Source organism: Aptenodytes patagonicus, chromosome 1 (assembly GCF_965638725.1).
Source record: "Aptenodytes patagonicus chromosome 1, bAptPat1.pri.cur, whole genome shotgun sequence".
Taxonomy (NCBI): domain Eukaryota; kingdom Metazoa; phylum Chordata; class Aves; order Sphenisciformes; family Spheniscidae; genus Aptenodytes; species Aptenodytes patagonicus.
In genome coordinates this window covers 178,563,064-178,590,955 of record NC_134949.1, presented here as the reverse complement: position 1 = coordinate 178,590,955, position 27,892 = coordinate 178,563,064, and the positions used below count along the sequence as shown (strand labels likewise).

General features: G+C 41.5%; 1 protein-coding gene across 2 annotated transcripts in view; it reads left to right on the top strand.

The window, feature by feature from the left end:
• The first annotated feature begins 202 nt into the window (after window positions 1–202).
• Window positions 203–27,892, top strand: part of NDFIP2 (Nedd4 family interacting protein 2) — a 52,657-nt gene continuing 24,967 nt past the window's right edge. For both annotated transcript variants that reach the window (XM_076362317.1, XM_076362308.1), the window contains exons 1-3: window positions 203–322; window positions 19,512–19,668; window positions 25,046–25,173. In XM_076362317.1, coding sequence (XP_076218432.1) covers window positions 287–322; window positions 19,512–19,668; window positions 25,046–25,173 — 321 coding nt within the window. In that variant the 5' untranslated portion in view covers window positions 203–286. The remainder of the gene's footprint in view (window positions 323–19,511; window positions 19,669–25,045; window positions 25,174–27,892) is intronic.

The following is a 27,892-nucleotide window of genomic DNA, read 5'->3' as shown; positions in this document are numbered from 1 at the left end:
GGGCATGCGCGTCGCGGTGCGTCATGGGGAGGGGGCGGTGACTCCCCAGCGCCCCGCCCCGCCGCCGTCCGCGCGGCGTGGCTCTGCCGGCACCTCCCCTGGCGGGGGCGGTGCGCGGGGAGGGCGGGGCCTGGGCCGGCTCCGCCGCCGGGGTGGGCGGGGGGCGGCCGCAGCGGGGGAGGGCCGGGGCGGCGGCGCCGGTCGAGCGGGCGGGGGAAAGGCCGAGGGACGCGGGGCCGGTCGGAGGAGCTGCGGCCGCGCCCGTGCGTGTCCGCGGGCGGCCAGGATGGATCACCACCAGCCCGCCAGCCGCTACCGAGTGGTGAGTGCGGCGGTTCCGGCTCGGCCCCGCTCGCCTCCCCCCGCCTCGTCGGGGCGGCGCGGCGGGGCGGGGGAGGGGGCGGCCGGGGCGCCCTTCCCCCCATCCCCCGGTTCTCGGCTCCCACGCGCGGGGGTCTGGCAGGGACCCCCTGGCGTTTCTCCAGCGCCGGTACGGGCCCGAGCGCGGCCCCGTCCCCTCCCCTGCCCCGGCGGCGGCGGGGCTCTGACAGCCGGGCCTTGCCCGGGCGGCGCGGCCCCCGTCGGGAGCTGCTCCCCCCGGCCGTTCTGGCGCCCGGCCGCTGGGGGGGCGGCTGGCCGGCCTCGGCCGCGCTGCCGGCCTGCACGGGAAACCGCCTTTGCCCGTCCCCCTTCCCCTCCCTCCGGCTCCCCCTCGGCGGTTGGGTCCGGTCTGGGGGCGGCGGCGCTCGGCGGGGGCGGTGGGTTTTCCCGAGTGCGTCCCCCGCCGGTGAGGGGGTGGCGGGCCTCTCCGCAGAGCCTAGTCGAAGCAGGACAGCGGGTCACGCCTGCCTCGCTGCGGAGTTAGGGAAGAGGTAGGGTCAGTTATCTCTGGTTAGTACGCGTCCGGGAGTGAAGCGGCGTTTCTGCTCTAAACCCACCTTATTTTTAATAGTTCGTAGCTGTCTGGCACAGGGATAGAGTGTAATGCGTGTGTGTGGGTTGTCGTCTTTAAGCCAGGGTGCGTGTGTGTACGCGCACACAGACGCGTGCGCTGGCTTACTGAAGATTAGGTGCAGGGGGCTGTAAAACGCAGAAGACGGGCTGACCTTCAGTAAGCCTCTGCGTGTGTGTGCGTATGCACACGCACGGAGACACACGCCCGCCCGCACATGGGCACCCTCGCTTACGAAAGCGCAGTCTTCAGCGCTTTTCAGTTCATTGAGTCCGAGTGAGATGTCCGTTCTCTCCTTCCTGAACTTCGCTACAGAAATATAATCGTTTAGGATGCAAAGACTTTCATCCCGCCCAGATTGATTGTACTGCTTGTTTCTCGCAGTCATTAGTTTAACGTCAGTTATGTTACTCTTGCAGTCACGGGCTTAATGTCAATTATACTCGAAATATATAAGCTTTTCTGATTGTTGGTTGCAAACATTACTTAGGTGCAGTCAGTCTCCTCAAAACTTTCAATTTTATCCTTCAGTTCCTTGTACTTCGTGGCTTTGCTATGTATGTAAGGTTGCGCTACAGAAGTCTGAAATCTTTGCTACTGTCTGTAATTAAAATTTCTACTACAGTCTTCTAGCTAAATCTTGAATTGTCTTACTGTTTGTGTTTTACAGCTTAAGCAATGAAAACAACGTCCACAGAAGTCATCCCATTTACTTCTGTGCATATGTAGAACTAAATGCTGATGCTTATATTCAGATTGTTCCTAGGTTATGATCTAAAAAAAAGGAATACGAAAACCCTTGTAATAGGTTTGGAATACTTATTTTGATAGTCTTGCAGTGTGGGAAGTTTTCTGTATGCTCTTGGACGATTGTATGCTGGGATTGACATATAGCTGATGAACACACCTAGCACCCTACGACTTCTCAGGAGTGGCGTATGCCTTTAGGATGCTAGCGGGTTGCCGGGTGCTTCACGGGCCTGTGTTTTCCAGCACGCTTCTTTTCCTGCGCCATGCTGCCATAGCTTAGAATCAGTGCTAAAGTCATTCCTCCTCCTTTGCAACGGAGAACGAAAATGCTGGCAGAGCGTTTTCTTAAGAGCCTGCAAACGCTATCCTCCCTGAGGCCCGAAGTAACCTGAGTATGTTTTAAAAGGCCTTAAAAGTATATGCTATTAAACTTCAGACAAATATAAGGGAAACTTTAATTTCATTACTCAAAAGAGTAGAAAAAACCACGGTAAGATGGAATGAAGAAATAATTTGCCTCTGTAATATTTTTATGTTGCATTTGACTAGGAACTTCCCGCGATGGTGCTGGTGCCCAACTTATGTAAATGCTCTTTGGTGCGGCCTTCCAAAAGGGCTAATCTTAATATTTGACAACAGGAGTTGGCTTAGTCAGTTCCCCATGTATATTAAACTTTGTGGTCAATTAGTGCCACTGAATTTTGTTACGGAAGTGTTCTCTGAAGCCATCGCAATTACAGCACATTAAGTTCCATTTAATTTGTTGTAAGTCACAATGAAAGGGCTATCTTAATCTCTGATGTACTCCAGAGATTAAAATGTGACCTTACTGATTACTGTACCATAGGAAAGAGCTTTTGTTTTATCTTCTTTCTGTTATATCTGACTGCTAGACATTGAGATTTTTGTAATGTTATTTACTTACTGTGTTGGGTCAGAGAATGGAAGGAACAAGGCAATTGCAGATATACTTAATTAGCACCTGATTATTCAAGCATGTGATCTTAAGTGTTATGATGTATCTGCTTACATAATGGCTGTGATAGGTAGTGAGCAATAGATTATTGCACATTTTATGGTTGTGTCCTAATTTTTAACGACAAAATATAGAAGAAAAATACAACTTAACGTGGCTAATATCGCATTAGTTTTGTGAACGTCCCGCTACCTAGTGCTAGGCTTATGAAATCTGACTAGTTCTGCTATGCTCACTGCATGTCTTCCCCCCCCCCCTCCCCCCCCGTGAATAATAGCAAACGCTTTTTTTTCAATTGTACCCATTCTGCCTTTACGTCTAACTGATCTGTTTTGCTCTCTTCAGGGCAAGTTCTCTTCTAAATAGAAAGAATTACAGGTGTACGTTATTATCGAAGGAATTACTGACTTGTGTTTCCGTTCCTGGCAGTGACAGTACCACTTCAGTGAAGTTGAAGGAGCTATGTCACTGCTGCCTCTTTTTATTTGTGGTTTCTTCAAATAAGTTAAACTAAAAGACTTTAAGAATGCCAGGCAATTTAGTTTTGAGCTTTAGCACAAGAAGCCAGTTTTATGACTTATTATGAAACAGAAGATGTCTGATCGTAAAGCTAACCCTCAGCTTCTCTTGTTTTTTTATCGCTGTCAGAAATAGCACTAAAGCTTCGTTCTGCGTCTTATTCTTTCTTGCGCGTCTGTGTTTTATTTAAAAAGCAGTTTAAAAATGTTCAAACCAGGCAACTGTTAAAAAGCTGGTACTTGGAACTGCAGCAAAGTAAGCGTTGTGAGCAAAGAGCAGGCGGTACATCAGCATTACGTAACTATCTGCCGCGGGCATGTGCGATTTGTATTGCTTTCTGCCCCTCCTTTTTTGTCCTCTCTTCATAGGGCAAAAAGACAACTAATTGATGGGTAAGAATTTGTCATGGTTCCCTGCAGGAATATGACATCAGAAGTAAATTAGCCAACCTTTGTTGTCTTGCTTTACTTCCTTTTTTTTTTTTTTTTTTCCCTCCTTAGTCACTTGCACGCTGCAATCCTGTTGGTAAATGTGTCTTAAATTTCACATTCATTACAGGTATAGTCAGGTCAGTTGTGTCATTTCCTTATTGCTGTATTTTTTTCTTTTTCTTTCCCTGTTCTGCTTGTTGTTGGATAAGGGGACTGAGGCATCAACTTTAAGAAAATGATAATAAAAATTCTTCAGTGATCGTTCTCCTGATTCTTTTTACCTTCTAGCTCTTTGTCATCTGACCTTAATTTGTGCATTACTGTCTTGTCTGAAATGTCTGCTCCTAGTCCAGCTTGTTTGCAGAAAAAATTATTTGAATGATGCTTTGTGAATCTATACTGAAACAAAAAAAAAGAAATGCAGCCGTTTTCTGCAGTGCGTAAAACTGGGTGAGTAACTAAGTATTAAAGCTCAGGATTCCCTTTTTTTTCTGTGAAATGTGATTTTTTCCAGATAACCGAGTCATGAGGGGAGACCTCATGTGCAGTGATTTAGGCACAGAATTCCCGTTGAAGGCTGCAGGGCTTACATGCTGAATTGCTTGAGAATTACAACCAACTCACCGCTCCCCCCAGTCTTTCTTGATTGAAGCTTTGGGTTATCGATCTGGGGTCAGGTCGTCATCAATCTTTGACTTACGGGGTGGTCGGAGCTTAGATAGGTAAGTGGTAAAATGGGCAGGTAGCAAACCAGGACAGATGGAGCCAAAGGCAGCAGTCCATGTGGATGCCAGTTTAGCTGTCACTGAACTTGCCGTGCCACTGTAGCACCTGGGTTTGGTGGGGTTTGTAAGTGATGCAAGACTCTGAGATGGCAGCCTGCTATTGTACAGCACTATACAGGGATAAAGAAATTGTGATTTTTAAAAGGTGTGTGAATCTTGTACGAATGTAGTTGTGTGTGCTTTTTAGAAACAGGGTTAAGAGATGAAAATTGCTGTTGTAAACACTCTGTCCCAGTCCATTTGCCTACATAATGCTACGTGTTGTGAATAGTTTTACAACTGTCTCAGATAAGGCTTAATTTTCTGTATCTCTTAACTCCATTGTCATTGACTCTTCACTCTCACAATGTTATCTGGTTAAAAACCTTAATCAAAGTCAAGTTGTCTTTGTAGGTCTCAAACACATGAAAGTCAACCTACACAGGAAATGTGCACAAAGAAAAATCTCTTCCTCCTTACTTTCTTTTCACAGGACTGAGCCTAATAGTGATTGGCAAATAAAAACCCAAATATTGTTTATTCTATGCCTTTGATATAAGACCCCTAGCTTATATCTAGCATATTTTCTATAGTATTTATTGTCTTTGGAGAACTCTTATGTAATTGGTGTTACTGAACAGATAGAGCTAGCTTACGTTAGGGAAGTTCTGTTGCTTTCCACAGATCTGGTGGTGAAGCCGTAACTGGAAGATAAACTACTGCATTTAGGGGACTATATTTATAGTACTGAAAAATAGTGAGTAAAGATGCATTAAGTGAGAAGCATTACTGTTACTTGCTTGTGATAGTTGCACTGATATTTTTAGTGATATGAACCTCTTAATCGTTGAAGATAAAATTTTTCAGTGCGCTGGCTTTTTGCACGTGAAACACCTAGCATAGACCTTTAACAGTTTAGAAGGGCAAATGAGGATCTTCTGAAATGAGGTAAATGACACTTTCAGACAATGTGCTGTCCTTGCATCTTAATTGTTTGTTTTTTTAATTTAATAATAAACATTTTAAATTTAAAATTTATTTCTGTAACATTTTTACGTGTGACAAATTTGTCTATTAAACATAGTGGGTTTTTTCTTCAAAGAATAGCTTTGATATTTTTATAAACACTTTCCCCTATTTTTTTATGAAGAATACAGCCACAAATGAAGAAGAAAAATTATAGATGTTGAGGTATGTTTGCAGATACAGTAGTGATGCAGTTAATGCTTAAACAGTAATAAATTTTACTTCTTTTTCCACTTTTTAGTTAAGTTTTTAAGAACTTTCATGTTTCATATGAACAAGGAAATAAACTCATACCTCTTTGCGTTCCTCCCAAATCTGTTCCCCTTTGTAAATTTAAAGCAGGGTGGTCTAACTTCGTGTGTTGCCATCACTGTCTGGTTTTTGGATCTCTCTTTCGGAGGGCCACAGATACAACACCCAGCCCTGCAACTGATTCACAGGAAGAAACGCTGGCTCACTGGTACAACAGGAGTAACAGTGGTTACAATAGCTTTCTGGTGCTTTATGTGGGCACAGCTTGTGGCATGTGGGCAGTTTCCTTTCTTTTTGGCGTGGGCACAGAGGGACATAAGGTGGTTTTTATCAGCCCTGTGCACAAATTGGTTTAATTATATAGGGCACCAGTTTTACTGCGCTGAACAAAATAAAATGAGTAGTAAAAACCATCAAGGTGTACCTGGGTTGTTCCACTCGGGTTTTTCTCCAAAGGTCTTGGTTGAGTGTGCACGAGGGTCGTGCAGGAGGAGAGGGTAGGAACAACTCTGGTCCTTTCTGGTGGCAGCAAGCTGTTGGCATGGCTGAACATATCTTGTGAAACTGTGGATTTTTGGGTTCTTGAAAGACGTACAAAACCAAAGGAAAGATGTACCTGATCTGCGTAGTGACACTAAGTCACGTAACGTAAAAGGACAGCTTCAGGCTGTGGCATGCGTACATACCACATCTAGTACGTCTTCTATTAAAAAAGGTGGAAGTTCAGTAACGGGGATAAAATGCCTTCAAATAGTAGGGTTCTTAGCAGAAGTCAGCTGTGATGTGGCCAAGCTAGATGTTCTTTTCATGCTACTTTAAAAAAGAGAAACTCTAAGTGCTCTCTCTTGTTCGTATCTGAAAAATGTGGTAGGTACCACATCAGGATAATCTCAGAAATCAAGCGCTACATTAATATAAAATGTTAGTAGCAGTCTTCTAGATGGGGAAAATGAGGTACTTTTGACAAACGGCTAATTCTAGGCTTATTTTGAAACTTTCTTCCCAGTGACGATGTTGACGAAACAAGGAAGATGTGGCAACTGGTAATGTCATCACACCTAGCTTTGTGAGACCTCAGTGCTCAGTTTACAGTCATAGATTTGAATGTTGTGTTGAGCTTCATAGCCTCGAACCTCCTTCTAGACTTCAGGTGCGTCAGCTACTTTGGAAAGGGGAATGAACAAACGGACGTATACCAGTACACCCACATTAGGCAAGCCATTTTCGAATGGAGAAGAAAAGTAATCCTAAGAGATGATGAGTAAAAAAAGAATGAAAAAATTGGCAATTAGGTCGGAGAGGCACTGCCAACTCTTCCTACTGAAACTGAGCTATTGCACAGCCAAGACTGTGGGTTTGAGCTGCCTCAGTCTTAGGTCTCCCACTTCCTGGACAAGTACTGTCACAGCTAGTTGATTTTTAGTAAAATGGGCACCCCCTTCGCCAGCTGTGTTTTTAATGAAGATGACTACTTCTGTTTTGTGCTGAAGTCATTTCAGACTTGCACAGCCGGGGCTCACAGCACATGTCAGGATGCGGGTGCCTTACAGCTTTGAGATTTACAGTGAAAGTGGAAAATATTTACATTTTAACATTTAACTGTTTATTCCACTTAAGCATTGTTTCCATTATCGTGGGCTAAGATTAGCCTAAAACTGATATAGTCTAACTTACTCCTCAATCACTCTGTAGTCAAAACATTAGATATTGAGTCACACCCCAACCCCATCCCTGGCTGTGCCTCCTCCAACTGTGTTTGGAATGGGCAGAATGATTTAGAAAACGAGCCTCCAAACTTTGAGTGGTGTAGACACAACAAAAGCTGGTCAATAACCTGTATATTACTTTATTTCTGTTTGTAATCCCATTTTCCTTGAGTTACTGTTCAAGGCGTTCGGCAGAGATTTGTCATTTTCCTTCTCGTAAAATGTGGCTTTCCAGTAAAAAAAATGAAGACAAATTTTGGTCTCCAACTATTTTATGGTAACTTAATATATTCACAAACATAGTTTGTCCATTTTATCTTTGAACAATGTTTTACCTTTTGACAGTAATGTTGACTGATTATTGTTGTAGGAGAAGCTAGAATCACGTCCTTGGTAAAGTTGTATATGTAGCTTGAATTATCGAACGTGTTTTTGCTTTTCCCTGATCAATCTGAAAAGGTTATGTAGAGTGACCTTGAGGAAAAGTTGTTGACAAAAGGATGCTTACAGTATCAGTTATGTCCTTACTGCAGAAAACAAGGTTGGTTGTTTTTTGGTTGTTTTTGTAAAGTAGCACAAGCTCAGGCTTAAGTATTGCTTTGGTAATGGTTAACGTAGTTAACGCTTGTCATCTTTGAGGAGTGAGTGATGTCTTTGGTAAAGTATGAGACAATTGGGATAAGAGTCCTGGGTGATACTGAGGCGAGTTTTCCATTTTGATCATGATATTTTGAATCAATTGTTGTATTTTGGAATTTAAGGGAAACAGTACTTAAGGTATTTTTAAGGAATGTATTGGAGCATTAAGACTCTTAATTGAAACTCCAGAGTTGGGGTCATAAAACTGACTTGCATCAAATGCGTAGAGTAAATGATTAGGAAAAAGACTTGCACAAGCTGTTCACTCTTAAAAACCTGTTCCAGATTCTAGAATGAGAGTGCATAATTCGAACAAACGAGCAGGCCGCTAAAGCCTTGCAGTGCTGGGCCACAGCTGACGATGAGCGGTGTGGCCTGCGTTCCTTTCTCATGTACCTCAATGTCTGCTACTTTTTTTTTAAGTACTCCCTATGGTTTACAGGTAGCACTAGTTTGGTCATCTTCTACTCCCTGAAGAGCTGAGCTTCCTAGACTGCTGCTTTTTTTGTTGTTTTTGTTTAGCTGACTTATAATCAAAAAAACCTGACCTGCTGGAAAGTGTCTGCCTCTAGATGTATGCGTCATCTGTCTAGCAACTGAGAGATCCAGAGCATTATCCTTTGGGCCACGTATTTTGTAGGCTTGCTTTAAAACGCTTAGTTGACACTCTTTAGCTCTAACAGTAGGGTTGAAAAAACTCGATACTGTCTGTTGAGACATTAAAAATGCATTCTTTAAAGAAAGGGCCTTTAATGTTCATTGTTGTTGTGTGAGTTGTGTTTGTCTTTGCTACTAAACTTTATTGAAGCTGTGAGTCCCATAGTGGATGGAAGAGAAAGAAGACCACAAATCAAAATGAGAATCTTTTCAGTAGAGCCTGTACTTCTGCGTGCAGTGCACAAAGAAGTATGTTCAGCTGGTGTCATGTATGTGTGTGGGTTTTTTCAGCTGTTGAAATTTCTGTCTGTATTATCTCTCTACTGATTTGATTTACTGATATCTTAAATTAAGGAGCTTGAGTACTCCATTTTCCAGTTACTAAGAAAATGAGAAATGCTGAAAAAGTCAGGCACAATTGACCCCCTAATAAGAATAAAGAGGGTTTGCTCTTATTGATTAATAATATCCTCTGATTTATGTATTATTTAATGAATGATTTCATTTGGGGCTAACCGGTACTGTAGAGTAGGAAACTGTTCCTGCTTGACTAGCTTTATTCAAATACACAAGCAATAAATGTTGTCAATAAAGTTGAGACATTTGAAGTTTTTCTTAGAGTTTTACTGCAGAATTTTTGAGGACACTTACCTGTGATATAGAGACACAAACTCGGGTCATTTTTTCCCTACCTCTCAAATCAGGGACTTAAGGTGAAACTGTATGCTCCTTCTGCAGTTCAGTTACCATGATCCTTCTCCAGGAAAAAAACCTCCTTTTCTTCATCCCTCCCCCTATATAATGAATTGGCCATTTTTAGCATCTTCCTGCATTGTCTTCGTTAGGAAGCACTGTGCATGAACCTTCCTACTGTACTTGGCCTTTTAAGTGAAACATGCATAATATATTTGGAGAAATACTCAGCTCTTTCAATCAATGTTGAATTTTTCAGCCCAGATGAACATAGGCTAAAATGGAAGCTGGAACTGTTGAATATTGAGTTTGTTCTTGGTGACAGCCCTGTCGTTTCCTAATTTTACAGGCTTTCCTGTTCCCTCTACTTTTACAGTTTACCTGTTTTGTATGTTCGGTGCGACTTTAGAGTGACTGGGATCTACTTTCTGTACTGATTCTATAAAGCTGCTGGCAAGTAAAGACATGACCTTTCGACTTGCAATTCTTGGAGCTGTCACTGATGGTTTGCTGAAGCTGTTAGTTAGTGGCAGCTGCCAACGAATCCTGATAAAACATTGTCCATCGTCAGGGAAGATAGTGAGAATGAACAGGAAGCATTGTTGTATGAAACCTGCCCACGTGTTGGGTACTGTACGCAGTTTTGGGGTCTCACAAGAGGAGCCTAGAGGAGCTACTGACAGAAGGTGAAGGGAAGCAGCCTTCTTAAAAGTGGCGTCTGAAATGGGTGGTGGCAGTTGGAAGTGATCAGCACTTACAAAGTCACCAAGGCAGTGGACAAAGCGGTTGCGGAGCTGTTGTTCACCAAACTGTGCAATACTAAAACTGGAGAGCACTCACTGAAATTTAGTTTGAATCACAGAAAAGACAAGGAGAAGTGAACATACGCAGTTTGTTAATACACAAGACGACTGAGGCAGATAGTACTAGCAGATTGTCGTCAGGAACACAAATTCACACACACAGATCCATAAGGGATGCAAATGGAATAGGCAGAGATGTACACGTTACCAGCCATACTACAACAGCTGTGAATGTCGGGGGAGTCTGAGGAAAATGGATGGCAAATAGTGACGAAGGCTTGTGTGCTGTCCATGTGTCTCCTGATGATTGTGTTGGAGATGGAACACTTCCTTAGACTGACCGCTGGTCTCGATAACATGCTTCTGTTTTATTAATGGGTCTGTATTATACACTCTTGCTTCTACCTAGAAAGTCTTCAAGGAGGAGAGCCTTACTTTGTTTATAGAATTTAAACCAGTTCCTCAAGCTGTTCTTGAGTTATCATTTGACAAACAGAAGGCTACATGGTACAAGGTAATCTTTTTAGTAACTTCTAAATTACAGAGTAACTCAGAGTTGCAATACTTCATAGTGTACAAGCTCTAGAGTAAGCTTTTTACCAACTTTTTTTCTAGAAATATTTTTATACTCGTGCTTGAAGATTTGAAAAATGTTGGTTCCAGCCATAGTCTTTATTAGTATTAGAGACTTAAGGTTTTTGTTAACAAATTTCACAATTAATTCCTATTACCATGCAATAGGAAAAATGCTTGGAAACTCTGTTTAATTTATAATTTTACAATAAATACAAGGCATATATCTGTTTGGATCACACCAAAATTCCAGTATTCAGAGTTATTTCTGAATAATTCTTTAGTGGAGAAGAAACCGGAAAAAAAAAAGTGCAGAGAAATGGATGTATTTTAAAGGATAACACTATACTCCTAGTAGCATTAGTCTCAGAATATTTACTTCTCTAAAAGAGTTCTCATATTGACACATGGTATGTTACTGTCCTGTACTAATAGCTCCACTTTCGCTGCTAATGTGGGGGATGGGAAGGAGCAGATGTCTTAGAAACCATAGGGAATGAATGCAAATGTATATGTTATGCTGTTAAATGTGTAATTAATTGTTTAAATCTGGATTATAATCCACGAAAAATGAAAGAGCAAGTAAAACGTTATATGTAAAGTAGCCATTGGGATGGGGAGAGAGAGAGATATCTGTGTGTATATATCTATCTATCTACACACACACATTATATATAGATATATATACTTTTTTTTATTTCATTTTTTTCCTTCACAAAGTCCTGATCACAATTATTGGGGGGTTTTGTTTGTGGGTTTGTTTGTTTTTTTTTTTTCTTCCTGATGTGCTTATAAGCTTCTTTTTAAAAAAACTTGAAAGTTCCAACTGACTAAAATTATTTACATGCCCTTCACTTAGGTGATAGCTAAAACACTTTCAATTGCTATGGATCACTTTATTTTTACATGAGGAGTCTCACTTTGGCAGAATAGCTCTCTGTTGCAACATATTTTTCAACAACATTCAGTATAAATCTCTCTGGATTCTTTTTGGTAGAAGTTTGCCTCCAGAGGTTGTGGGTTTCCATGGTACCTAATCCTTATTTAGCAGACACCCTTGGTATTTCTACACAGCTGTGGAATGGCAGTAATGGACTTCTGTTCTGCTTTCCTGCTTCTAGTGCAGATTTTACACCTTTGACCTTCTAACATATTGACTGCTGTTGAAAACTTTCTGCAGAGATGCATCAAGGGGGAAAAAAAAAAACAACCCACCGTTCCACTGTCATGAAGGGCTACTGCTAGATCTGGGTATGTGGTAGTTGATGCTTGCCAGGTGGTGGGATGGTGGGAAGAAAAATGATGTGGATCTGTTCTGTGCAGTTGGGAATTCTGATCAAACTTGATCAGTTAGTTTTAAATACATAAGAGCAAAAAGTAGCTGAAAGTTGCTGGACTTTTGTGTTTTACTGGAATGTACTGAAGTGCCGTATAAGTTTAATTGCTTAGTACTTTAGTAGAGTATTTGTTAATCTGAAGGCTCCCCAGTCTCTAGAGGGTGATGTTTCTCTGGAGTGTTGTGGCTGTGGCCAGGACTGTGTTTCAGGAGAGATTGCGTTTGGTGCTGAACTGCAAATAGCTGCCTTCCTACTAGCTGAGAAGTTAACAATCTGGTCTGTATGGGTTCGTGGTAGGTTGATGTTACAACAGGAATTTGAAGAAAAAGGCATGACGTTGTTGTAAACTACCTTATTGGTAGAGGATAAAAACTGATCCTGAGGAGGAAGCTAGTAAGTTAAAATACAATGTTTTTTCCTTTTCTCAAGAATTCTTGAATTTTACAAAATTGTGAAATATTTCTTTCAAAGGCTGTTGTGGATATGGTTTTTTTCCTCATAAACAAGAAAATTAAAACATTTTGCAGAAGGATTTATTTGTCTCTTCCGCTCTTATAATTCTTATCGAAGTGTAATTACAGATTATTGATTTTAGTTTTGATTGTTCAGTGGCTACTAGTGACCTGAATTAGGACTGATTGATCTTAGCACTTGAATGGCGTTTATGGGTTAATGGTATAGGTTTTATAGGTTTTTCTAAAAATAAAAAGTAATAGTCGATAACATGAGCTTTTGAGACTATTAGCTGTCATTCAGAAACAATAGAGATGGGTAAACAGAGGTCAAAGCTGTCTCCAACATGAAGTATTCTTATAACAGGTTAAGAATTAAATGTTATTTCAAGATTTCCTTTTTGTTTTTCCCTTAAAAATCCCAAGATTAATATTTTGCTATTTACAGATGAATGAACCTATTTTTAGTCTACAAAAACTGAAAAAATGCAAAATGTGGTTACAAACCAAGCATTTAGTACACAGCCTGTATTTGTTCAAGTGAAATTATTTTTATGTAGGTAGAGAGTTCTGCTTTCAAGCCTCAATCTCAAGCCTTATTTGTAGAGAACAATTTAGTACAGATTTACAAATCACTACCAGTAGGCAGGTGTAAAAGGCCTTTGAGTTCTTCGGCAAATGAAAGTATGAGGTGTAACACAGAAGTGAGAAGCTTCCTGAAAGCTTAATGAAGATGGCAGCAGTTTCTTTTTAGCCTACTGTTGGTTACACCTCTCATATTTCCACAGAAATTCTACTGTAGTAATAAATACCTGTGTACCAGTATGGAAGATGTCATGAATCTAATGCGGAAATGTTGGAATACTTTTTGGGCACTGCACAGGCAATCTTGAGATGAGTCTTTCATGCCCGCCCTTCCAGCACTAGAAGCTGCAGTAAGTGGATATTTTTGGTTGACCTTTTGGCATAGTCTGAAAAACTGACTCTTGAAGGCCAAAGGGCTAACTGCTACAAAGTGAAGATGATGAACCTCTGTTGCTAAGAGTCTTGCTTTTTGTGGAGAAAGTGTACCAACTGACTGGTTTGCATACAAAGGTTGAACTTGCATGATCTACTTAGTTGTCTCCACACTTTTACTTAAAGCAGAATATTAGGTCCAGTGTTATGGAGTTTCTAAGCATTGTATGTATTTTAATGCAGTTTGAAAGAACGCATGAACTGGTCGGTGTGAGGTCAAAACTGGAGGAGCCAGGCTTCTTCAAAAATGTAATATCATTTGAAAGGCTAGAAAGGAGGGCATGTTAAAAGTGCTCGTAATTTACGATTGCTAGTGAGAATGCTGTGAAGCTCTGTGGTGCCCCAGGCAGAACCATCACTACTAAAACTTGCGCAAAAGCTTACCTAAAAGTCAGGCTTTATCAAGATGAGCTGGGAATAAAGGTATAAAAGGAAACAGGAAAAAAAAGCTGGCTAGTTGTTTGGTTCCCCCCCCCCCCGCCCCGTATGGCGGTATCTTCTGCATAATTTTATGCTACATTAAAGAAATTATATAAATAGCATGAAAACAGTGTATGTTTATAAAGAAGGTCTTTTAAAATGCTTGCAGTGTGCTGTTGAAGTTAATTATGTTGCAGTAGTTTTATAATGTACTGATTTCTGTAAATCATTTTTTATGAAATGCGAAAACAGCAGCTTTTGAAATGCACGTAAAATCAGGTGACGGAAATAGTGAGTGCTGTTTGTGTGTTACACTATGAGTATGACTAGAGCTAGCGTGTGCTACTTTAATGCAGTTTATCAGAAAACATCGTTCTAATCTTGTGTATGTATGGTACAGGAGACAGAAGAGATCTTATTATATCTTCTTCCCCGATTTTTTTAAAAAAACTTGGCATATTTTAATAACTTGCCTATATTGCCACTCTTGTACAATCAGTCAGTTCATCACAAATGAAGCAAACTCTGTTTATCCAAGCAAACTTTTGTAGGTCAGACAAAATTGCTATCTGTAGGTAAATGAAAAGTGTTAAGTAGAGAATGAGATCTTCCTCCCAGTTTAAGTTTTTATTTTGAAAAGCCTAAAGAGTAAAAGCATCCATATCAGTCCTCTCAGTAAAGGCTTCTGTACGAAGCACTTTCTTGTGGTTCATGTTCTTTGTAGGATGTCAGTTGATTTCAGGCATTGCATCTGATTACTTTGGAAATAATTACATTAAAAAATAACAGACTTAAGGAAATAAATTACAGGAGGAGATGCAGTACTTCTTTTAAAAAATTATTTATTTAAAAAAATATATATAAAGGTAGCTGTATTTTCCACAGTATTTTGGTGCTGAAAGGTCTGACACTGACTTTAACTTCTTCTGAAATGAAATAGTGAATCATTGTTTTATAGCGCCTTTCTGGGGAAAAAACCTGAAGATAGTATAGGGTAAAAAAATCATATGAAGGAAACTAATGTTTTTTCCTGTACTGTATGCTCTTTAGTAGTTACCATGAGATTTTTGAGTCATTGGTGTCAGAAGAGCCACTGCTCCTCGATTGAACTTGGAATTTTAAGTGTCCTGACATAGATATATCTTGAATACGAGCATCGTGACTTTTGAGCCTGTAACGTACCGTAGTTCAAGGGCTGTGAAAGCAGGGATTGAAATACTTTTATAAACAGTTTGAGTAATATGTCTAATAACAAAGTATTCCCTTTTTCTTATTGTAAAGCTATTGTAAAGCCAGATACTCTGCGTACAGACTAAGATGTGAAGGAAAAAAATGTCTGTGTGTCCTGCTTTCAGAATGTGAGGGGAAGGTACTAATTTGCAGTTGTTTGTAGTTTAATAGGTCCTGGCAATTGTTTTGACCATAATCTTGGTAAAAGCAGCTGTATTGCTTACTATCATGCAATGGTTCACTGGGGGCTTGGGGCGGGGGGGGCTGGGATGATGAACTGAGTTCTTAGTCCTTTAATTAAAAAAGTGGGTAAAATAATCTTACTGTTGGGGGAAAAAAAAAATCTTAGATACGATTTCTATACTTCCAATGTTAAATGCTGTTTCAGGTAACATATAAGTACATAGCATAAGTAGTGACTTGAAACAGACATTTTCTGTTCCCTTCTGAGTTTTTTTAGCTTCGTTTCTATGGCAATGAAACCTATGCAGAGTGTCAGGCCTCTTCTTCCCCTGCCTCCAAAAATAACTTCTAAATTTACCAGCCGGTATAAGCCAAAATTAAATGGGAAGGGGGAGGCTCAAAGGTAGTCGTGTTCCTACTGGTTTAAGCAAACTGGTGACTCCACAGAGGAGAATCAGTGCCATGTGAAGACAAGGCAGAGTTGCTACAAGACAAAATGGTATAACCACTGCTGTCTACCCTGGTGGCATAGGCAAAATTTCCAGCTTGCTGGGACAAATTCTGCTGCAGTTGTGGGTTTTTACTGTTTTGGTTTGGTTTTTACACCAGTGGAGTCCCCTGAGAGGAGCTGAAGTTACTGCCTTGCGGAGAGACTAGGAGACAGGACACTTCAATGAGAACGAAGAAAAGCTGGTTTCTGTTCACGAACAACTTGTGTTTATTATTCTAGCTGTAAACACTCAAGCTGCTTAATCCACTTCTTGTGATTTTTATGATGGGGTATTCTGTAAGGAGTCTTCCGATTTTTCTTTAAGTTGCTGCATTAGGGTAGCCTTGATGCCTTTCAGAATTTCTGAAAGGTCTGTGTAGTAGAAGACAGGATAAATAGAAATGCTTGGTCCCTGAATATGAGTCCTACAAAATAAAGACCTTTTGAATGGGCTAAAGGGCATAACGGGGCTCTTTTGTATGGAACCCTTAGGATGGAATTTTTCTGTTTCCTAATTGCAGTTGCTATAACAATTGAATGACTTGTTAACTCGGTCTTCGAAGGCACGAAGTCTCATGTGCATGTTCTTCTCCCATACTCATGTTACCTCCATCATTTGTAACTGTTATTAAATTACAGATAATTTGGAGAAAGGCGACTTTCAAGAAAGCATGTAGAAGACACAAAATTAATTTCCTCGGTAATGGCAAAGGGGGTTTTGAGCAGTAATATGCTTTTTGACCAATGAGCTGCTGTGGATCTCTGCATGTCTTCAGGATAGTGACAGCACATACTATGGCTTCATAGGGAAAAAGTTGCAGTGATTGAAGTGGAGGGCGAAATGAGAGGAAGAATGGAGGTAACAGACAGAAATCCATTAACTAGGCTTTACTTCTTCCCTGGCTCGTAGACCAGGTTGTTGTGGTGGGGTAGTCAGAACTACACACACCCCCCAAATGAGGGTGAGTGTACCAGCCATTAGTGTAAAAGTATGCCGGTAATGTTCTGTTAGTTGTCTCATTGCTAATCAAATTACAGTTTTATTTAAAAATGATTTTATTTTAGCTATATCCATTGCAATACCGGATTTTTCTTGTGAATGTTTGTACTTAATTTAGAACCATAACATTTATAGCTCTCAGGCTGTTTTTCTGACCTGCTCGACCTTTTTAGAATTGAGTGTTTTGTCTTCTCACTTGCTTTCTGTATCCCTAAATATGTTAGATTATTTTGAAGTGGTTTTGTTTTCTTTGGCCTTAACTACTCTAAATGGCTATACATATTTCTCAGGTCACTACTTCTTCTGGATCACTGATTAGCCATTAAATGACCTGATTGCTTAGTACCCAAAACCCCTCAATAAACCCTATCAGTTCCACTGAAGGTGACTTCTCCTTGTCCTAGTATGTGCTCATGTGTGTATTGTGCCTGTGTATGTATATACTTACATATGTGTGTGCATATATATGTAGTTTATATGTATAGATAAACCCTTTAATCTTTAAGCTATAGTTCTTTGAATACAGTATTTGGAGGGACTCCTGAAAAAGGATGAAAAATGCTTTAGCAAGTAACTTTATCACTTTTTCTAATTGACACATTTAAAGAGAAGAGTGTGGTAGAAGCCATATGAAAATTGCATGAAGTTGTTCTGTTGCACTAACTTCTTTTGAAGCATATTCTGTTTTCCCTTGAACTATCTTTTCAATTTACCTGCCTACTGTTGAAATGTCTTCCATGTTTGTAATTCCTGCTGTTGTCCTTAGTTTTTCATTAGAAAGAAAAGCACGGAATTTGCAACCTGCAGAACTTGAACACGAGCCAGCAGTGTGCCCTTGCCACAAAGAAGGCTAACGCTATCTTGGGTTGCACTAGGCAAAGCATTACCGCTAAGTCGAGGGAGGTGACCCTTCCCTTCTGCTCAGCATTGGTGAGGCCACAACGCTGTGCCCAGGTCTGAGCTCCCCAGTATGAGAGAGTCATGGACATGCTGGAGAGAGTCCAACAAAGGGCCACCAAGGTGATGAAGGGCCTGGAGCATCTCACATATGAGGACAGGCTGAGAGAGCTCGGACTGTTCAGCCTGGAGAAGAGAAGGCTCAGAGGGGGATCTCATCAGTGTATATAAATACCTGAAGGGAGGGTGCAAAGAAGATGGAGCCAGGCTCTTCTCAGTGGGGCCGGTGACAGGAGCAGAGGCAGTGGGCACACACAGAAACGCAGGAGGTTCCCAGGTTCTCTTTGAACATCAGGAAACACTCTTTTCTTTTTTTTTTTTTTTTTTTTTTTTTTATAATGTGAGGGTGCCTGAGCACTGGAACAGGTTGCCCAGGGAGGTTGTGGAGCTTCTATCCTTGGAGGTACTCAAAAGCCGTCTGGACAGGGTCCTGGGCAACCGGCTGTAGGTGGCCCTGTTTGAGTAGGGGGGTTGGACCAGATGACTTCCAGAGGTCCCTTCCAACCTCAACCATTCTGTGAACTTTGATATACTCTGGATATAAAACAATTTTGGTGTGAATGTTACACTACTTAACAAGGAATTTAGTGTTTGTTCTTCTCAGAGTGTGCTTTTTCCAATAATCTGATTGTACTTTGCCTAATATGAAAGTAATGTAGTTATGTTCTTAACGTTGTTATTGAAATTAAAATAATAATTTTCTGTAGGGTGTTCACAGAAACTACCAATTTGAAGTTACAGAATTCTTTTTTCAGATATGTTCAATTTACTAATCTTATTTTCTGGGTTTTAAATGTGGTGTTTCAGTAGTTGCCTTCTAGGCATCTTATCTTGTAGTTTACTAGTGGGAACCAGCACTTTTTTGTTTAATGCTAGTACTCTTTCTTCTTAAAGTTTGATTCATATTCTAACCACTGTCAAGTTAGCCAAAATAATAAAAAATACCTTCTCTAAGAAAAGATATTAGCTGCTGGATCCAAATTCCATGGTTTTAATCAACATTCTTGCTTATCCAAATTCTTATTTCTGTATATGCTTAACTGGACATGTCCTTTTAAAATTGCATTTTAAAAAAAAAAAACAATCAAACAAACCAGCAACTTTGAAGTTTTATGGGGAAAGGATTCTTTCCAGACTGTAAAGAAAAGCAGAATGTTTTTGCAAAGTCTTAGAATTGGAGTGGAGAAGCTCTCTGACAGGACATAAGAGTATAAAAATCCCAGTTGCATAAGTAGAAATGTGTCCTTTTTTTTATTTCTTCTAGGTTAATACAATAAAAGATAGTTTCTCACCTGTTGTATTTTAAAAAGGGTTAATACATTTTATGAATGTATTTAAGGAAAAAAAAGTAAGTGTTACCATACTTTCTATTATATGAATATTTTATAGTCAGCATTTTCCCATAGAGTAAACATTAAAAACCCAGATAGTTATGACTCTGTGAACATCACTGATGAGAAGAAATCCATTTCTGGGGCAGGGGGGAAAGGCAGTTAAGACTATATTTAACTGTTTGCTTAAAAGAATTTAACTACTTAAAGTAGTAGTCCATGCTGTTTTGTATATAACTTCTGTTTTGTTGAAGAGTAATCTTCTCTCTTTTTGAAGATGGTTCTGCAAGTACTAGGTTGTCATGGAAAGTATTCCCTGAACGCCTCTGAAATTTTTGTGTTTTTCTTCTAAGCTTCACAATGAGGATGACCCCCCAGAGTCTTCAGCAGCTGAGCAGCCTTCCACGTCTACAGAGACTACGCAGACTCCCCAGACAGCAGCCTTATCTGAAGCAGATACTTCCCCTCCACCTTACTGTAGCATAGCTGTAGAAGCAGCTGCAACCTCAGGTATTTTTCTTGCATAACAGCTTGTCAGGGAAGAGTGTGTATGAATCAGCACTTGGTTCAAAGTGGTACGATGCTGCGGTATGTGTTTTTTGGGTTTGTTTTTTTTTTTTTTCCTACGCACACAATTGCAGTAAAAAGCTATGCTTTCATGCACAGCCGTCCTTTGTCTGGTTTGTTCAGAAGAAGCACACTTCTAAATTATGCTGATTGTTCCAAATTACTAGAGTAAATGGATGTTCATTAATTAGTGTAATAGGTTTTATTTAAGTCTGCATGTAGTTCAGTTCCACATTTAATCTACATCTTTGAGTACTGCTCCGTTATTAGACCTCATTAGCAATTTTCATTGCCTCTTTATTAAAAAAAAAACAACAAAGCACTGATTTGTCAAAACTCAAACTTCTTCAGTGTGTGCCATTGTTTGGTGAAAATATTGCCATGAAAAGATTCATTTTGCTCAAAGGCTCTTGATAAAACTTCTTGTGGAAAATGAGTAACGGGGTCTTTTTCTCCATTTATTCACTACTCCCTTTCTCATGAGGTTGTGACTTTTCTTTGGGGTATGGGAGACTTAACAGCGGGCAACATCGAAGTGCCTGTTTAAGCTAAGTTGCTTGGATTTGCATCTCCCATGTACCAAATAAATATTGTAGAAGTAACTTCCAACCTAATTTTTTTAATGTTGATTAAAGGAGCAATTTCCTGTTCTTTGAGACAGTGTTTGCAAGTATAATACGTAGCTGCGCAGAATTATCCCTATATATAACATCTTTGTGGTGGTGTGCTAGCAAATCTTTTTACCGTGTGACCTGTGCTGACAAATCTTTACCACGTAAGCAATCTTGTTATAAACTACTGCTGGCTGTAGGAGGAAGCTCATGGTGTATTTTAGTTTTACTAATTTTGTTAATAATTCTATTCTATATGACGATATTTTCTATTTCAATACATAAGAATGAAGTCTGTGGTCCATTTTCATAGAAGGAACATTTTTAAAAGAATGTGGTGAAATTGAAATCTTGGAAAAACTGATTTTCACAGAACAGCTGCAGCTGGCAACAAGGCCATGCTAATAAAAATACAGCATGATTATTACTGGACTTAAGTAACTAATTGGTGTTACAGAATCACAGAATCATTTAGGTTGGAAAAGACCTTTAAGATCATCGAGTCCAACTGTCAACCTAGCACTGCCAAGTCCACCACTAAACCATGTCCCTAAGCACCACATCTACAGGTCTTTTAAATACCTCCAGGGATGGTGACACCACCACTTCCCTGGGCAGCCTGTTCCAATGCTTGACAACCCTTTCCATGAAGAAATTTCTCCTAGTATCTAATCTAAACCTCCCCTGGTGAACTGGAGGCCGTTTCCTCTCATCCTATCACTTGTTACGTGGGAGAAGAGACTGACACCCACCTCGTTACAACCTCCTTTCAGGTAGTTGTAGAGAGTGATAAGGTCTCCCCTGAACCTCCTTTTCTCCAGGCTAAACAGCCTCAGTTCCCTCAGCCGCTCCTCATAAGACTTGTTCTCCAGACCCCTCACCAGCCTCGTTGCCCTTCTCTGGACACGCTCCAGCACCTCAATGTCCTTCTTGTAGTTGAGGGGCCCAAAACTGAACACAGTATTCGAGGTGCGGCCTCACCAGTGCCGAGTACAGGGGCACGATCACTTCCCTACTGCTGCTGGCCACACTATTTCTGATACAAGCCAGGATGCCATTGGCCTTCTTGGCTACCTGGGCACACTGCCGGCTCATGTTCAGCTGGCTGTCGACCAGCACCCCCAGGTCCTTTTCTGCCAGGCAGCTTTCCAGCCACTCTTCCCCAAGCCTGTAGCGCTGCATGGGGTTGTTGTGGCCGAAGTGCAGGACCCGGCACTTGGCCTTGTTGAACCGCATCCAGTTGGCCTCGGCCCATCGATCCAGCCTGTCTAGATTCTTCCGTAGAGTCTTCTTACCCTCAAGCAGGTCAACACTCCCGCCCAACTTGGTGTCATCTGCAAACTAACTGAGGGTGCACTCGATCCCCTTGTCCAGATTGTTGATAAAGATATTAAACAGAACTGGCCCCAGTACTGAGTCCTGGGGAACACCACTTGTGACCGGCCACCAACCGGATTTAACTCTATTCACCACAACTCTTTGGGCCTGGCCATCCAGCCGGTTTTTTACCCAGTGAAGAGTACGCCTGTCCAAGCCATGAGCAGCCAGTTTCTCCAGGAGAATGCTGTGGGAAATGGTGTCAAAGGCTTTACTAAAGTCTAGGTAGACAACATCCACAACCTTTCCCTCATCTACTAAGCGGGTCATCTTGTCATAGAAGGAGATCAGGTTAGTCAGGAAGGACCTGCCTTTCATAAATCCATGCTGACTGGACCTGATCACCTGGTTGTCCTGTGCATGCCACGTGATGGCACTCAAGATGATCTGCTCCATAACCTTCCCTGGCACCGAGGTCGGGCTGACAGGCCTGTAGTTCCCCAGATCCTCCTTCCAGCCCTTCGCATAGATGGGTGTCACATTTGCTAACCTCCAGTCAACTGGGACCTCCCTGGTTAGCCAGGACTGCTCATACAGGATTGAAAGTTTCTTGGTGAGCACTTCCACCAGCTCCCTCAGTACCCTTGGGTGGATCCCATCTGGCCCCATAGACTTGTGTGTGTCTAAGTGGTGTAGCAGGTGGCTAACCATTTCCCCTTGGATTATGGGGGCTTTATTCTGCTCCCTGTCTTCTGGCTCAGGGTGCTGGGTACCTGGAGAACAACTGGTCTTACTATTAAAGACTGAGGCAAAAAAAGCATTAAGTACCTCAGCCTTTTCCTCATCTTTTCCGTGTCACTATGTTTCCCCCCGCATCCAATAAAGGATGGAAATTCTCTTTAGCCCTCCTTTTGTTGCTAATGTATTTATAGAAACATTTTTTATTGCCTTTCACGGCAGTAGCCAGATTAAGTTCTAGTTGGGCTTTGGCCCTTCTAATTTCTTCCCTGCATAACCTCACGACATCCTTGTAGTCCTCCTGAGTTGCCTGCCCCTTCTTCCGAACATTGTAAACTCTCCTTTTTTTTTTTCCTGAGTTCCAGCCAAAGCTCTCTGTTCAGCCAGGCCGGTCATCTTTCCCGCTGGCTCGTCTTTCAGCACATGGGGACGGCCTGCTCCTGCACCTTTAAGATTTCCTTCTTGGAGAATGTCCAGCCTTCCTGGACTCCATTGCCCTTCAGGACTGCCTCCCAAGGGACTCTGTCAACCAGGCTCCTAAACAGGCCAAAGTCTGCCCTCCGGAAGTCCAAGGGAGCAGTTCTGCTGACCCCCCTCCTTACTTCGAGAATCGAAAACTCTATCATTTTGTGATCGCTATGCCCAAGGCGGCCTCCAACTGTCACATTACCCACAAGTCCTTCTCTGTTCGCAAACAACAGGTCCAGCGGGTCGCCTTCCCTAGTTGGCTCACTCACCAGCTGTGTCAGGAAGTTTTCCTCCACACACTCCAGGAACCTCCTAGACTGTTTCCCCTCTGCTGTGTTGTATTTCCAGCAGGCATCTGGTAGGTTGAAGTCCCCCACATGAACAAGGGCTAGCGATTGTGAGACTTCTCCCAGCTGCCTACATAATATTTTGTCTGCCTCTTCACCCTGGTTGGGTGGTCTATATCAGGCTCCCACCATGATATCTGCCTTGTTGGCCTTCCCCCTGATTCTTACCCATAAACACTCAACCCTATCGTCACCATCATTAAGCTCTAGACAATCAAAACACTCCTAACATACAGGGCTACCCCACCGCCTCTCCTTCCTTGCCTATCCCTTCTGAAGAGTTTATAGCCATCCATTGCAGCACTCCAGATGTGTGAGTCATCCCACCATGTTTCTGTGATGACAACTGTATCATAGTTTTCCTGCTGCACAATGGCTTCCAGCTCCTCCTGTTTGTTGCCCATGCTGCGTGAATTGGTGTAGATGCACTTCAGTTGGGCTATTGATCCTGCCACCTTTTTGGGGAAAGAAGCCCTAATTCCCATGTGACCATTCTCAGGTGCTTCCGTGGTTTCTAACACATCCATAACCCTTGCGCCTTTGCTGCCACATGGATCTCCATCCCCTGTCTCCACTGAGATGGCAGACCAAAGGACCTTGCTAGCACACCGTCCCTCAAACATTGGCGTGCTTCTCCCAGGCTTATCTCTAGCAGGCCTGGTTTTATCCCTTTCCCCCTTCAAATCTAGTTTAAAGCTCTTTCAATGAGCCCTGCTAACTCCTGTGCAAAGATCCTTTTCCCCCCTTGAGACAGGTGTACCCCATCTGTCGCCAGCAGGCCTGGTGTTGTGTAGACTGACCCATGATCAAAAAACCCCAAATTCTGCTGGTGACACCAGGCTCGGAATGAGATATTGGTCTGCTGGCTCTTCCTGTTTCTTCCCTCATCATTCTGGAAGGGTAGAGGAGAACACTACTTGTGCTCCTGATCCCTTAGCCAGTCGTCCCAAGGCCCTGAAGCCTCTCTTGATTGCCCTTGGACTTCTAGTTGCAACTTCATCGCTGCCTACCTGAAAAATCCATAACGGATAATTATCTGAGGGCTGTACCAGGGTAGGAAGCTTTCTCTTCACATCTTTTACCCGGGCCCCAGGGAGGCAGCAGACTTCCCTAAGAAGTGGGTCCGGTCTGCGTATTGGGCCTTCTGTTCCCTTCAGAAGGGAGTCTCCCATGACAATGACCTGTCTTTTTTTCTTTATGGAAGCAGTTTTGACGCAGGGTGTAGGCCGACTTAACCTCGGCAGCACCTCCAAGCTGGATGAACCATCGTCCTCGTTACTGTTCGGTTCCACTTGCAGAGCCTCATACCCATGATGCAAGGACACCTGGGAAGGTGGGGTAGTCACGGAGGAGACGTGCCTGCTGCGCCGGGCAGGAACTTGTTGCCATTGTCCCCTATCCCTTAAGTCACTGTGTTCAGCCAGGCGGAGAGAGGATAGGGAATGCTCCGTATCATGCGTCCTGTTGATAATTAAAAGCTTTTTGGGGGGATGTTTCTCTGCATGTCTCTTGTATGATTTGATAAAAAGCCTTTGGTTGGAATGCCTAGGGATGTAACTCAGCAAATATGATTTTTTTGTTCATAAATTTGTTTGCTCCTTGCAGCATGTAGGTTAAGGTTTCTGCCTTGAGTAGCAACTAAAAAGCACCATCAAGCGGTTCACTATTTTATTTTATAAAGTTTTTTAAAACTTATAAGAACTTGAAATACAAATATCATCAATTTCAGCCTCTGTTGAAAAAAATATACTTTAAAGCTCAATAGTTATGTGCATGTAAAATTTAATATTCTTGACATCTTTCTGGCTTAAAAATGCCTAACCTCTTTATTTTGAACAGAAACACACAATGAATTTTATCCTGTACCACCTCCATACAGTGTAGCTACCTCTCTTCCTACTTACGATGAAGCAGAGAAGGCCAAAGCTGCAGCAATGGCAGCTGCTGCAGCAGAAGTTGCCCAACGAGTAAGTGTTATAGTTCTGCTTTATTTCAATTTTGTGCAACATGTTAGGCTAATCTAATTAATTATGTATAACAATTGGGCCCATATTATGGCCTATTTAGTAAAAAAATGGTGGGTTGGTGATTTAAATATTTTGGATGCTTAGGTTTTGTATAGATAGTGTAAATTAGTTGTGAAGTACTATGAAAAGCGTATCATATTCACTCTTTTCTGAGGCATAGCTGCTGTCTAAACAGCTTTAAAAGTCAAATTTTGCCCTGTTATAATAGTTTATCCAATGTTTTGTCATCTTTTAATTAGGTATCTGCTACTAATGTTACTTTGTAGAGTTATTGCTGATATTTAGCGTTTCAGATGGTTAAAAAAAAAAAAAATAACGAACAAAGTAGACCTTTAGAGAGGAAGGAGAATTCCAACAGTCTGGAAGGGACAAAACCCCAAATAATGTATGTCTGTTTTAAAAAGAAAGGTCCCTGTTGTTTGCTCCATGAAAACTTTAACACTGAAGTTCAAAGAAATGTTCCAAGTGCTCTCAAACAAACAAAAAACCCCACACCACGAGTTATGATAAACCATAAATTAAGTAATAGGTATATACTCAGTGTTTATAGTTTTGTACGAATTAACATTACAAAGAATACAGTCTTCAAAATAGAGAACTGATACCTGCAATTAGTGTTAAATGTTAGTTTTGTAAGCAAAGTTCTTCCTTTTTTTTTTTCTCCCAAGTTTTGGAATGTGGAAATCTGCTGTATGGTAGTATTGGCCATAATATACTATACCCAAATTAGGCTTTCAGTGCTTTCACTAAAAATCTCCACCTTCAGATCAAATATGGTTGCATTTGGGATGCATTTAAAATCTTACTGACTGCAGTGTGCTTGTGACTGGAAAAAAAATTCTGCTCACCCAGGGGGAGGCTGTTCCTTCCTTGATTGCTGTGCAGTAATCACAGTGCACAACACTCACTTTAAGGTATGCACAGATAAAGTTCAAGTGGATTTGTGTAACATCGCCAGTGAACGTGTTACACAAATCTGTTTTACTAAATGCAGTAGGGAACCAGGGACACTGGAATGGTTATTTGCCAAGTTTCTGCTATGAGGTGATGATCTCCAGTTGTAACCTTTTAACTGCTTTAGCAGGAGCTTGGTTTCTATGTAGTCTGTCCTTACTGCTTGTCATGCAAGTAAAACTTTTGCTGAAATAGTGGTCTGAATGAAACCCTCAATCTGAAATTATAAACCTTTAAACTTACTTGGAACACTAGCAACCCAAACCTTCAACTTTTAGAGTACCATTACCAGTCCTGTGATGCTTCACACAGGACGTGTGCAACTCTCTTGCAAGATCCTTGTTGCTTTTAACTTTGTATGTCTAGAACTCTGAGGTGAAAGTTTCAGACATACAAGCAATCTTCCTTGACCTGAATTCTACAGGGAAAACCTCAGGCTGGGGTTCAGCCAATTTCAAGAATAAAGCTAAGCAAAAAAAACCCCAAAAAATCACTGGTTTTTGTCTTGTCATTTTAAACCTTTTTTTTTTTTTTTTACTTTGGAGAACCCTTTCTCACAAGTTCAGGTCACTGTCAGAAACATCTTTTGCCCTTCCTCAGAAAATCTGCCTGGTTTTGGCCAAATTACAAGTTTTTGAAAAATTAGTTTCCACAGTTGATACATACAGCTTCAAATTTAGTAAACATGTGGAGATTGTCTTACATGAACAAGTTTAGACTGCTCATAGCTCTGAAGGGGATGGGACTGCAGACGTGCTGTCCCCAGAGAACATTCTCAAATGTTCTGTATCAGAGTAGGATTATGGGACTAAAAGTAGATATACCTTATGACTGCTCTTGACTGCTTTTGGTGAAAACACTGGAAGTGAGAAACAGGAATTTCTGGTGTGCCCTGAAGTAGTTCTATTATCGTTGGCCTTCAGTTAGAAGGGAAGGGGAAAGCCACTTGATTCAACTGCAAGGGTATCAATGTTAGGTGGAGCAAAGAAGGACAATGGCTCTGAGCTTCTGAAGCTTATGTGTTGTGGGAAGAGAAGTCTGGTTTTGGTTGGGCAAGGAGGTAACTGGCTCAAAGTGAACACAGGCAGGGATCAGAGAGGATGGGTCCAAGTCCAAATAAGAAAAGGCAGGGGTGAACGGAGAGCAGTGGTATGGAGGGAGTACAGAGAGATTTAGATGAGAAACAGGAGGGAGAAGGATAAACTGGGATTGGTGGAGAAAGGAACCCAAGTGGGGACAAAATGTGGTACTGGGAAAGGAGCTGAAGCTGGTGTGTGAAACGAGGAGTAGGGAAGGAGAAGGGATCTGGAGTTAAGAGGTAGGAGAGTAGGATATGGTGACAAAGTGAGAAATAAACTTTTACATAGTCTGTTTTTCCAAAATGTATAGTAGAAGTTGATGTTCAAGAACTAGGTGCTGACACCACAAGAATTTGACTTACTTATGAAGAATCTGTAGGAACACACCATCATTCCCCCAAAGCAGAGATTGGCTGAAAAGTTGTAGTCTTACGGCAGTGCTAAGTTAGTATCAGAAGTCTATTCAGTGTACCTAAAAGCCACAGTCCTGCTGACTGCTAAAGATCTCAAGTTTGATAGAATTTCTGCTCAGTTTGCTTCTGTGTTTTTTATTTTCTTTTTTTAAAGCACACGCGCGTACACATGCAGCTATATTAAAGAAACAGTATGAAAGGTTGCAAAGTTGA